The following is a 13,353-nucleotide window of genomic DNA, read 5'->3' as shown; positions in this document are numbered from 1 at the left end:
CCTGATGCAGCCAAACTGAGCACCTGCCAGGCAGGTCACCCTGCCCCCCTCTCTTGCTCTTCGGTGGCATTCTCTTCACCCCTGTCCCCGGTCCCACCAGGCTGTGAAGGGAAGCAGTACCCCTCCCAATTACAGCTCTGCGACGGTTGGCCCTTCCTGGCCACCATGTACAGGCACACGCTTCCCTCTCCTGTCCCAGCTGTTTACCCTCCTCTGTGTGTCCGTTCTAACTGACCAGTTTTTCCCACCATTTGCAGGTTGATGTTTGAGATGCCACAGGAAATGGGTTTAATCGCCATTGCTGTTCGGCAGACCCAGGGCAAAGGTCAGTCATCAAAAATCTGTGAGTCTCCTGGCTGGAGAGCTCAGTGTGTGCTGGAGAGCTCAGTGTGTGCAGGAGAGCTCAGTGTGTGCTGGAGAGCTCAGTGTGTGCAGGAGAGCTCAGTGTGTGCTGGAGAGCTCAGTGTGTGCTGGAGAGCTCAGTGTGTGCTGGAGAGCTCAGTGTGTGATGAACCCTGAGCTGTCTTGAGTTAGAGTCTTTCCATTTTAATAGCCACCCCCTCCTCTGAAATGGGGCAGGGGAAAGGGAGATGGACAAGGACAGATTGGACCCTAGTAGAACACACGTGTTCTCCCAGTCCACTCTTTGTTAATCATGCAGTGTTTGCATTTGGTGGCTGTCACACCTGGTCACCTGCGTTCCCTGCATATCCTGCAGGCTGTGATGGACACGGAGTTCTGAGACATTCAGTCTCCTCCAGGTCCTCAGTAAGGGTCTGTTGGAATCTGTAAAAAGCATAGCATCCAGAGGCCTCCCACTCACCGCCCCCACCAGCTGGTACCCAGCGCTGCTCGAGAATAAGGAGCCAGTCTGGGTTCCTACCACCTTCTGCTTGAAGATCAAGAATCAGCGCCCTCCCAGAGCCATGGTGGGATCCACAAGGGCAGAGAGCCTGCCTGTGTCTGCAGGAGGCACAGAGGAGGCTTTACGGGAACGTGGGTCATGTTTCCTCAGGCCAACACCAGGCCCACCCACATCCCCTCCTCACTCAGGGCAAAGAGATGGGAGTCTGCTGCTTTCCACTCCTTTGAACATAAGATGAAGAAAATATATTGTGTAATAGTTGTGAGATTTGACAATATATATAATCATGATAGCTAGCCATGTAGTTCAGGCTGACTTTCAGCTCCCAAACTTCCTGATGCAGCCTCCCAAGTGCAGGGCTTACAGGTACACACCACTCAACACCCACCAGAGATGATAGATTACTTAAAAAGATACTCAAAAGAATTTTGATTAAACTATACCTCTCATTTTGATTATATTCTTTTCCTAACTTCAATTTTAAAAAACAAGTAGCAGCTTAGAGAGTTGCTGTCAGGTATCGTGTGTGTGTGTGTGTGTGTGTGGGGGGGGTTATGTGATACATGCATGTGCATTTGTGTGTGTGCATGCACATATATGAAAGTATGTATGCACTCGTGTACAGACAAGAGGTCAATGTCAAGTGTGTTCCTCTCACCGAACCTGGACCTCACCTATAGGCTAGACTAGCTGGCTCCCAAGTCCCCAAGAATCCACCTGCCTGCCTGCATCTCTACAATACTTGGGTTACAGACGAGGAGACCACCATGTCTGTCTGTCTGTCTGTCTGTCTCTGTCTCTGTCTCTCTCTCTTTCTCTCTCTCTCTCTCTCTCTCTCTCTCTGTGTGTGTGTGTGTGTGTGTGTGTGTGTGTGTGTGTGTGTGAACGAACCTCGGTCACTCTTCAGTTTGTTTATTGCAGCGGGGTCTCTCAGTGACCCTGGAGTTCTCCATTTCTAGCTAGTCTAGCTAGCCAGCACCAGGTTTCCCCTTTGTCTGTATCCCAAGCTTCCTGCTTGTGTGGCAATCCCTTGATTCACAAAACCATCTGCCCTGCCCCATGCCTGGCCTTTTATATGGATGCTGTGGATTCGAACTCTGGTTCTCAGGCTTGTGCCTAAGTACTTTACAGACTGAGCTGTCTCTCCAGCGCCCAGGGACTGATTTTTAAAACAACTTTAAATATTTGGGTAAGAGCCTGTAGCTTAGGCTGGGACTTGCCTGACATGCACAAAGCTCCAGATTCAACCCTAGAACTAAGGCAGTTTGAAACCTAAAATAACACCACTGTTTCTAAGGCACACCTCTGGGCTTGGGTGTACTTGGGCCACACAGCCAGTACTGCAGGAAGGATCACTCTTCAGAAGGCATTTCCAGAAGGTTCTGTGGGTCAGTAGCTTGTCTGGTTCCCCTACTTGCTATTTTCATCCACATGACCATCTTTAGCACAGCCTTCAGACGCTATAAGACATTGACTGTCCGGAGTAGAAAACAGAGGCAGGGAGTTATGCTGTGTCTCAGCAGCAGCTTTGTGGTAAGGGGTGCACATGTAGGTGCAGATAAGTGTACAGGTCTGTGCATGTGAGAACCAGGGGGCCACCTTCAGTGTTGTTCCTTGGGGGCTAGGCACCTTATTTTTTGAGACGGTGGGACTTGCAGATTCGGCTAGACTGTCCTGGCCAGGGAGCCCCTTCTTATCTATCTCTGCAACACTGGTATTGTAAGTCCAAACCAACAGGCCCCTAGACCCAAGTTTTTATACAAACACTGGAGACTAAACTCAGGTCCTCACTCCTGTATGGCAAGAACTTTATTTACCAAATGAGTTTTCTGCCCAGACCCCAAAGCATCCTTCTTGTGTTGAGTTAAGCCCAGCATATCAAGGTGTGTCACTAAGACGAATAGACTCAGGTAGGACAGACGTCAGGTGTGTGGCGTTGAGACACTGTTGTCTGGGCTTGTCCGCACGGTGAACAGTGTTCTCAGGGGGTTTGGTTTATCTTCCAGGAAGGGGCCCGAATGCCTGGCTGAGTCCTGTGGGGTGTGCCCTCTTCACTCTGCTGGTCTCCATTCCCCTGAGGTCACAGCTGGGACAGAGGATTCCATTCGTCCAGCATTTGATGTCCCTGGCTGTCGTGGAGGCGGTGCGGTCCATCCCAGAGTATGAGGTAAGGGCAGCTTCTTTGTCCTCCGCCTCCCGGGAAGCCTCCAGCGTGGCCTTTTGCATTTGTGGCAGCACTTGGGTGTTTGGTTTGTCACAAAGCCTGTCACCATTTAGAGTGCATAGTTCTGGCCCCGGCCCTGGTCTGGGGATAGAGCATTTGGCTGACATGCCTGCATTTCCAGTGTTGCTGTGGGTGATTGCTTCCACAGAACATTTCCCAGAATCCCTCACGGCTGTTTATCTGGTTTCTCAGGGTCCCAGTAAGAACACGCTTTTCTTCTTTTAATGAAAACGTTGTATCAGGTTTTTTTGTTTTGTTTTGTTTTGTTTGTTTGTTTGTTTGTTTGTTTGTTTTTGTTTTAGAAAAAGGCTGTTTTGTGGACCTAAATTACTTCTCCCACCTCCCCCTACCCTCCTCATCTCCACTCAGCAGAGCTGCTCTTTGTCTGTGGTTGATGGAGTTCAAGGCCAGGTTCGTTTGGTGCTGTCTTCCCGCACTGCAAGGACAGGTGTGCTGACATCCTGTCACTGCCCGACTCCAACCCCACTCCTGGTGCCAGCCTTGTTGTTAGAACACTGTGAGCAAGGTGACTTCCGGAAGAAAGTGTTTGTTCTGGTTTCCGGTTTCAGGGAGATGAGAGTTCATCGTGGCAGGGAGGCATGGCTGCCATGGCTGGCATAGCAGCAGGAAGAGGAAGCTGGGAGCTCATCTCCTCAGCCACAAGCAGGAAGTAGAGAGGGCAAACAGGAAGTAGGCAAGGCTCTTTACCTCAAAGCTCCTAGCGACAGACACCCTCCAGCAAGCCTGCCCAACCTAAAGCCTCCACAGACAGCACCACCAACTGGGAACCAGTTTTTCAGATCCGTCCGTCTATGGGTGACACTCCTCTTCAGACTGCTGTGGTGTCTTGTTAAGAGACGAGAGAGAGAATGATGAAATCGGCGCCAGAGCCTTTCTTCCATGCCTGTCTCCACTTCCATGTGCACCTGAAGCATGGCTGTGACAGCTTCATGTGGCCGTGAAGAGGAGATGCTCCTGGCCTCGCTCCCACCGTCAGCTCTTAGATCAAGGATTTTTTGTTTGTTTTTAAAGGCTATGTTGGTTCCTTAAGTGAGATTTGAGAAACACAGCTCTTGGTGTGTCTGAACCTTCTGCATCTCCCTGTTTCCTCCCATGTGGCCAGTGTCTTTGCTGTCCCACTGATGCTGCCGATTCTGAGGTCCACCTTCACCTCACAAGGTGAGGTCACTGACCAGCAGGGGTGTCCATTACCAGGCACCCCACATCATGACTGTGTGATGAGTTCTGGGCCCATCAGAGCGTCACAGACCTTCCAGGCACCTGAGCTGTGCCCTTGATCTCATAGGAGGTGCCGAGAATGTAACCCTTTGTAGTAGGCCCAGGACATTTAACCCTTGCGGGAAGATAGTCCGTCTTCAGCAAGTCAAACTCTGAGTCTAGAACACAACGTGAGACTGAGTCCCTTGGTCACGGCTTTGACTTCTACCTTGCTGCCTCACTGGTTCACTTGGTGCCTTCTTGGCGCCCCTGCTGTGTGCAGAGGTGGTGTCGGGGCGCAGGGCCATAGACTGGGAGGGGAGAGGAAGCTCACTCCGTGGTGACAGGTTGTTGGGGACAGTTGCCACTGGTGATCTGACTATTCCAAGGTTGTCAGCCTCACCCTTACCTGTGTGAGACAAGTTCTATTTGGAGCGCAGTTATTTTATTTTACCTTTGTGCAATGTATTTTAATCATGTCCATTCCCCCTACCTCATGCCTCCAAGTCGCCCCACCTTCTCCTAACACATTCCTCTCAGCTTCATTTTCTTACTTTTTAAAATAATACACTAAGTTCACTCGAGGACAGACAACCCACCCGTGGCCACGGCCCCAAAGGAAAGTGAGTCTCCCTCCTCCAGCATCCGTAACTGTAAGAGCTTCCCAACTAGGGTTAGGGTTCCGTGATTCCTGTCCCCATCCATACTGGAATTTTTTCTGGTTCAACCTTGCACAGGTCTTTCACAGGTGACCGCAGGAGACAGCGTTTCACGGAAGTCCTCCTCATCCTCTGGCTCTGGGATTCTTCCTGCTCCATCTTACTTGATGTTTCCTGAGCCTAGAGAAGTAGGGATTTCTCATAGATGTCTATTCAGGGCTAAACACTTGGGGTCACTGATTCTTAGTGTTTTGGTCAGTTGTGAGTTCTGTATTACATTAACCACTGCCTTCTACAGAAAGAAATGTCTCTGATCAAGGTTGAGAACAGCACAGATCTATGGGTATAAACATAAATAGTTACGTGGCAGTCTGACAACATGACCATTTAGTAAGACCACTAGGGTCTTCCTATTCAGTTAGCCGCCAAGGGTAAGTGGCAAATAGCCCCTGTTGTTTTGGGAGCCTTGGGAGCCTCCCTGAGCAGTAACTCCTAGGGAGGGGGCCACATGTCTTTTCATAGTCCCTTTATTTGGGTTAATTCTCCACCCCGCCCCACCCCGTGCTTTGCACTCCCAAAGCCCTTCTCCCTCACTGCTTAGACCTCCCCCATGGTGTGGCTCCTAATTTTCCTGGTTCTGCCGTCCTTGCCTTTCCTGTACCCCCTCCCGCCTCCCCCACTTTATAAGTTCCTGGCATCCGACGGTGCTTCAAGTTAAACTCACAAAACTGAAGATCCGCAGCTGGGGCCACACACGAGAAAGGACATAAGTTGTTTGTTTCTCTGGGCTTACCTGACCTCCGTGACTGGAGTTTGATGTAGCTGAGTTGACCTACATAGAACAGCTACTGCATGGTTGAGTTCCCTCTCTCTCTGGCCTTTGAAGGGGTGACAGCCTGTCCTTAGTTGGGTGTCACTGTCAGCATACAAACCAGGATCGATTCCTGCACACTAACTCGGTGTCACTGGGATGTGCCCTCCTCCCAGTCCCAGGCTGCCTGCCTCCTCTCTCTGTGGCTTCTCTCCCTGCCCTTGGCCAGACTCCCAGAGCCCTCCTCACCCCCGCCCCCACTTCTTCCCTCGGTGTGGTAGTACAGTCCTTCCTCCTTCCCTGGGAGCTAAAGTTCCTTTCCCAACATTCCTTCCTCTAGGCAAAAGCACAGACTTAGGTTTCATTGAGAGAGAGTCTTGTGTACCCTGTTCCCTCACCCATGAGTTCCCAGAAGTTTGAAGACAGAATTTGTTTTACTTGGGTCTGTGTGGGCCGTCGAACTTTACATATAAGAAGTCACAGGGATTGTTGGAATAAATGACCAAACATGGAATGTAACTCAGTTGGTAGAGGCTTGCCCAGCATGCACGCGACCCTGGGTTCCATTCCCCACGCTGGCACATAAACAGAGTGTGGTTGCTCACACCTGTGATCCAGCCCTTGGGAGGTGCAGGCAGGAGGTTCAGAACTTCAGAGTCATCCTTGGCTACATACAGAATTGGAGGACAGCCTGGGCTACATGAAGCCCTGTTTCAAAATCATTCAGTCAGCAGGCCATGGGGGAAGAGGAAAGCAGTTCCTCGGGTCATTCTTCACAGTGGGGCAGATGTTCTCCTTTGCCTGACGGAGAACCTTCCTGAACACAAACAGAAACTGAAAGTCAGGCCAGGGCTGGAGCACAGGGTCAGCTCAGAAGGAAGCCACTGCCACTGGAGAGAATCCTGGCCCAAGCCATGTGGGTGATGGGGACTTGATCTCATTGCCACGGCCATAATGGGGAGCACAGAGGGGAGGAGGGTGAGCACAAGAGCACAGGGGGAGGAGGGTGAGCATAAGAGCACAGGGGGAGGAGGGTGAGCACAGGGGGAGGAGGGGGAGCACAGGGGGAGGAGGGGGAGCACAAGAGGAGAGAGAGCAGGCCTTGGGAGCATGAAGAGCAAAGATCCATCTTGCAGGTTTTGGGGACTGGTCTGTCAGCCTTAGTGATGCTGCCGTCTTGGTCATTTGGGGCTGTCCTGCGTGTGAGAAGATGGGGAACAGCACCCCAGCCTCACTGTCTGAACACCAGTGCTCAGCCAGGCTGCCCCCTTGTCTCCTGGGGTTGCCAGATGCTCAGCACTGAGGACCTGGGCTCCAGACAAGAATAGTGAAGACCCTTGTGAGCACCCCGGCCTCAGCAGCACTCTGGTCTTTTCTGTGGCTGCTCTTTAGTCTCAATTTGGACGCTTGTGTTGGGGCTTCCAAAGCGCAGTACCACGAGAGTCTGGAAGGAGAAGAAGGGATTTGGTGGCAACAGCAGGTCACATGGCATCGCTCTAAGCACCTAGGCTGGGTGCTGGAAAGCTGTGGGCCTGAGTCCCCAGCCGCCGCCGCCGCCGCCGTGAGGTGTCAGCTCCGGAGCCCTGTAAATCTAAATGGGAGAGAGATGCAGACCAGCACAGGGCACAGGGGGCTAGGAAAGGCTTGGTACTGTGCCTCGGCCACAGAGTGTGTGGAGTATCGCCAGTCCCACAGACCGGGCAACCAGTCTCTTGTTCCCGGCTTTTAGTTAGCTGTGTCTCCTTCCAGCTTCACGGCTCCATAAGAATTTCATTTGCCCACCCATGACCCAGCGCAGCTACCGGACAAGATCTAGGAGTCAGGCTCTTGCTCTAGTCCAGTCTGTGTTTCCAGGGGTCAAGTTGAGGTCTGGGAGGCCTCGAACCAGGAGGTGCCCACCGTTGTCCATTCTGCATTGACCAGGGCACAGACAGATCCCAGCATACCTACCATACCCTTCACAGTGGAGTCTCTGGCCATAGGACAGATCCATTGCTGTACCCAAGTCCCCTGTTGACAAGGTGCTCTCTAAGCCGGTGGTTCTCACTCTTCCTAATGCTGTGACCCTTTAACACAGTTCCTCCTGTCACGGTGAACCCCCCATCATTGTTTTCACTGTAACTGTGATCTTGCTACTGTTATGAATCATAATGTAAACATCTGATATGCAAGACAATCTTAAGTGAGCCCTGCTACAAAGGGGTCCCGACCCACAGGTTGAGAACTACCGCTCTAAGGGCTTAGTGAGCTGGACCCCCTGCTGCTCTATGGCAGTCCACTCCACACCTCCTACCTGTCAATTCAGAGCCGTCTTTCTCTGTCACGGCTTCTAAAGGGCAAAGAACTCTGAGGACATTGTTCTCTCCCTCCCCCACACCTGCCTCCTGATGCTGAGATATTCATGTATTAAATTTAGAAGGCATCTCTCCTCTTTTGGTTGTTCTGTTTGGGGCGTTTGTTTTGGTTGTTTATAGTACTGGAGACTGAGCCCAGGCATCCTTACCAGGCCACTGCGCTACACTGAGCTAACACCACCAGCTCACCTTTTCAAGTTTCACTTTGAAAAAGAGTCTCCCTAAGTTGCCCAGGCCGGCCTTGAACAAGTTATGTTTTCCTACCAGGCCTCAAATTTGCGATCCTTCTACTTGAGCCTCGGGTTGTGCAAAGATGTTTTGACAGTGAGAGACAGTGATGGTAACAGGGGAGGGTGCTGAGTGGATGGAGTGTGCTCTGTCAGCATTTTACATTCTAGCTCCAGCAGGGCCTTGAATACTGGGTTCCCTGGGGGTGGAGAGATGGCTCAGTGATTAAGAGCAATGGCTGCTCTTCCAAGGGACCTGGGTTTGATTCCCAGCACCCACATGGCAGCTCACAACTATGTGTAACCCCAGTCTTGGGGAGCTCTGGCACCTTCTTCTGGCCTTCATGGCATGCATAGTGCACAGACACACATGCAGGCAAACCAGCCATGCACATAAAATACATTTGAAAAGTACTGTATTATGCCCACAAAGTGGTCAACTGTCTAAGGCAGGAGAAAGGACCGGGTCCCTCATGAGTGTTCTGTTCCTCTTTCATCCCATTGTTTGCTACCCTGTGGTTTATTGCTTAATTAACATGCAGATTTCCTTCTAGGAGGTCAACTTGCGTGTGAAGTGGCCCAATGATATTTATTACAGTGACCTCATGAAGATTGGTGGAGTTCTGGTTAATTCAACACTTATGGGAGAAACGTTTTATATCCTTATCGGTGAGTTCTTAAAGCTCTTCCTCCAGCATTTGTTATATTAACAAAACAACAAAAATTAAAATGTCTTATGCATGCCTGTACCTGAGAGAGCAGATGTCATTGTGAGATGATGTTTTCAGTCTTAGGTTATAGAGTGTGTGACGTGGATGCAGAGAGGACCAGACGAGTTGAGAACACTTCCAGGGCTTAGCAGTTCCCGGTCTGGGGCCGTGGAAACTGCCAAATTGGTATCACACCTCACAGATGGCTTTCCATGGTTCTGCTTCACACGGGACTTGAGACGCTGGAGACAAATATTTTACAATGATTACATTTTATAATAAGCAGTGATTGATGTCTATGGTGGTTAGCTTAATTGTCAACCTGATGCAGGGTAGAACCGGCTGGAGAGAGTCTGGATGAGGGATGTCTGTCTCGGGTTGGTGGGGAATTGTCTTGAGGATGTTCATCGATGCAGGAAAGCCCAGCCCAGTATGGGCAGCCCTAGTCTCTGCTTTCTGTTGGGGCATTCATTACAGCTACAGGAGTGAAGCTCAGACACCCTGCTGCCGCCTTGCATTCTTAGCCGAGAAGAGAAATTACCTTTTAACCTTCAAAAACAAAAACAAAACAATCAGGGAGTCGCAATGGGGCAGAGCCCCTGCCTGCTTCACCCCAGCACATGCAGGAGGTGGTTCCACAGCAGTTTCTGGAGGTCTGAGGACCCTGATCATCCCACCACCCACCTTCCTAATTCCCAGTAGCGCTCACTTGCCACTCAAAAATCAGCAACAGACAGAAATGTGATCATGTCGAGGGTGCCAAAGAACACAGGCTCACGTTTCCAACTCTGCTACCAACTGGCCGTGTTTTTCTAGGCAAGCTGCTTCATACTTCTAAAGCTCCACACCCCATATTTAAATGAGCCATTGTCCTATATGCAGATTCCAAACAGCAGCCACTGGTGCTGAGGCCAGAGGATTGCTTCGAGTGGCTGAAGGATGGTGTCAGGGGGAAGTTGAGGCAGGATGTGTAGCTTAGTTACGTTCTTACAGCTTTTGGAGGCTGGAGAGTCAAGAGGGGCAAGTTTCAGGGTGAACAACAGAATAGTCTGTCTTCTAGACAGACAAATCCAAGTTGATAGTAATTGATCTCATTCTCCCTCAGACTTTTAATTGTGTGAATGCTGGGAGAATTTGCATCATTATCTAGAGCAGCAGTTTCTCAATTTGTGGGTCATGACCTTTGGAAGGTCACATAGCAGACATCCTGCATATCCGATATTTACATTATGATTCATACAGTAGCAAATTACAGTTATGAAGTAGCAACAGAATAATCTTATGGTTGGGGGTCACCACACCATGAGGGGCTGTATTAAAAGGTTGCAGCGTCAGGAAGGGTGGGGACCACTAATAATGTCAAGCTGCTTTTGTTTGTTTGTTTCTGCCCAGGCTGTGGATTTAATGTGACTAACAGTAACCCTACCATATGCATCAACGACCTCATCGAAGAGCACAATAAGGAGCACGAGACAGGCCTGAAGCCCTTACGAGCTGATTTTCTCATAGCCAAGGCGGTGACTGTGCTGGAGAAACTGATTGACAGGTTTCAGGACCAAGGGCCCAATGGCGTCCTTCCTCTCTATTATAAATACTGGCTGCACAGGTCAGTGTCCTCTCTCGTTTAAATTCCCTGAAGTTAGTGCTTCAGTTTCCCAGCGTGAAGGGCTGAGCATCAGCCTGGGTGGTTAATTTTTAACTCTGTGATGGAAAAGCCCCTTGACTCAGCCTTGTCAGGAGTGAGAGGGACCAGCATCCTGGAGGAGGCACTGGGAAGGACACAGCACCGAGAACATCTCGGAGCAGTTTAGTGTGAACTGTGAGGAGTGGTCAGATACATCTAAGTGGTAGAACCTTCTAGACCTTAAAATGAGATTCCACATGCACCCATGGCAGCTTCGCCTGTACCTAGGATCTTCTGAATCTATGCTCTAGGGCTGAGGCCAGCCCCCACGTGCTAACAAATGCTCCTGGTATCCTCCTGCAGCTCAGGTGTGGGGGCCACAAGCGTGTAACACAAGCCTCTACCCTTCCATAACGCCAGTGTCCTCAGACTTAGGAGAAGGTGGGCAGCACTGTGTAGTTCTCCCCTCCCACCTTTACTGGGTTCCAAGCATTGAACCCACACACGTCTCCAGGCCTATGCTGCAAGTCCCTCACCTGCTGGGCCGCTCTTGCCTGTCCCTATATACTGTTTTTCTTTTCTTTTCCTTTCTTTATTTTAATTAGCATACATTGATTTGAAAAAAGGTGGGTTTTTGTTTTGACCTTTCATGCATGCCTACAATATAATTTGGTCGTATTCGCGGGTCCCCATTGCCCTCTCTTGTCCCTCCTTTTCCCACATCATCAGCAATAGGGTCAGAATTAGTGTGATGTGGTATGTGGAGGTCCCAGCCCCCGCCACTGTGGCTGCTTGAGTAGGTATTAAGACATTTCACAGGGACAGAGAAAGTCAGAGCTTGCTCTAATAAGCCACAGCCTGTCCCCGAGACCCTCGTCTCTTGTAATGAATAGTCACTCGGCCTGTGTTCCAGCCTTCTGTCGCCTCCTGTGACCCCGGTGTTGGTGTGCTCCATTTTCAGTGGTCAGCAAGTCCGCCTGGGCAGCACTGAGGGGCCACAGGTGTCTATTGTGGGCCTTGATGATTCCGGATTCCTGCAGGTCCATCGGAAGGATGGTGAGGTTGTGACTGTGCATCCAGACGGCAACTCCTTTGACATGCTGAGAAACCTCATCCTGCCCAAGCGACCTTAGTGCACGTCCCCAGTCAGCTTGGCTCTGCCCTGGCTGTCGCCGCCGTTGCCTGCCTAGGGCCTGAGGAATGAATGCAGAGCTGTAGGCCAGCGTCTTCTCCCTGTCACTTGCTAGCTCTTCAGGTTATTGGTTCCCTGCCTCCGCCCCCTACCCCACCCCACCCCCAGGTTTGGGTTTTTATTTTGTCTTTTTATGTCTGCGCCTGTATTTGGTGTTTGAAGATGCATCTGGTGAGGACGGACAGGTGAAGACTCAATTTAGCTTAGGAGTTCGGTTTGCCTTGCACAGTGTCAAAGTGATCTTTCCCACATGGGCTTGCACTTACGCTTACTAGGAGAACATGAGGGGCAGAGAGCTGGAAATAGCGAAGAGGCAGTGCAGGTACTTCCCAGGTAGTGAAGGCTGTTACAACAAATGCGCTGAGCTCAGGTGAATGCTGAGTTAGTGGTCCACCGTCACTGCCTGTGAGCCTCCAGAGGGGTTCTCCCAGAACACACGGCGGTGCCTAGACCTTGGGTTGTTCTCTGATTTGTTTCTGGGGAGTTGTTGTTTTTCTTAATCAAGGCGGGCTACCTGAAGTTTCTGTGCTGTGGTAGTCCAGGAACACGGGACTGAACAGTGGCTGCAGTGACACCGCATGGCTGCAGTCACCCCCCGTGTGGTTGCAGTGGCCTTGGGGGGGCAGGTAGGTTTCTCACTTTGCTCTTATGCAATGAGCACTCCTTCCCAGGGTCAGGTGTGCCAAGTTTTAGGCTTTTAAGCCAAGATGGCACCTTCTTTGGGGGCTGATGCTTAGCCCAGGTTGGAGATAAAGGCTCACTGTTCTGCCCACATGAGGGATGATTCTTGGAACTATTAAACCAGCTGCCGGCTGTTAGAATGTGGAGCATTCCCACAGGGCTGTCCTCCTGCGGGATGGAGTGGGTGGCGGCACTGTATTGCAAGTCGAGATTTTCTGCCTCATTTCCTTATATTGTCATGAAAGAAAGAGATATTGATGAAGTTTGGAGGGTGTGTGTGTGTGTGTGTGTGTGTGTGTGTGTGTGTGTGTGTGCACATGTGCCCAAGTGCTCACACATGACTTTAAAATAGATGTTCAAACTGTGATGCGCTAAACGTCTCCATGGAAGAACAAAGGAAAGGAAGCCTTTCTAGGTTTGTTTCCAGATGTACGTGTGCTTCCCATGTACCTCCCGTCTCTGTGGAGTTTGTGAACTGTACCCATTACTACCCAGCCTAAAGAACCAGTTCCTGCCTGCTCTCCCGCTTCCTGCCCACCACACTGCAGTCGGTGGGAAGAAGCAGCAGAGTGAAAGCTTTGAACCTGACCCCTCATCGTAAATGAGCACCATCTTTATCCAGGCCGCATGTAGTCAGGCCAGAAACCTGAGGTTTTCAGTACAAAACCCATCCGCCTTCAACCTAGCACAGACAACCCCACTTGAAGCAAGAAATAACATGGTAAATCCAACCTGACTTATGTTTGAGGGCATGTAACTTTAAAAGAACTTTAAAAAGTAACTTTTTT

The 13,353-nt window shown here is 50.6% G+C and overlaps 1 protein-coding gene across 1 annotated transcript in view; it reads left to right on the top strand.

The window, feature by feature from the left end:
- Positions 1-13,353, top strand: part of Hlcs (holocarboxylase synthetase) — a 114,772-nt gene extending 101,419 nt beyond the window's left edge. Inside the window, exons 3-7 of the mRNA XM_036203457.1 lie at positions 258-325; positions 2,872-3,032; positions 8,913-9,027; positions 10,461-10,674; positions 11,654-13,353. Coding sequence (XP_036059350.1) covers positions 258-325; positions 2,872-3,032; positions 8,913-9,027; positions 10,461-10,674; positions 11,654-11,825 — 730 coding nt within the window. The 3' untranslated portion in view covers positions 11,826-13,353. The remainder of the gene's footprint in view (positions 1-257; positions 326-2,871; positions 3,033-8,912; positions 9,028-10,460; positions 10,675-11,653) is intronic.

This window comes from Onychomys torridus, chromosome 12 (assembly GCF_903995425.1).
Source record: "Onychomys torridus chromosome 12, mOncTor1.1, whole genome shotgun sequence".
Taxonomy (NCBI): Eukaryota; Metazoa; Chordata; class Mammalia; order Rodentia; family Cricetidae; genus Onychomys; species Onychomys torridus.
Note: the sequence above shows the minus strand (reverse complement) of the source record. Positions and strands in the feature narration are given on the sequence as shown.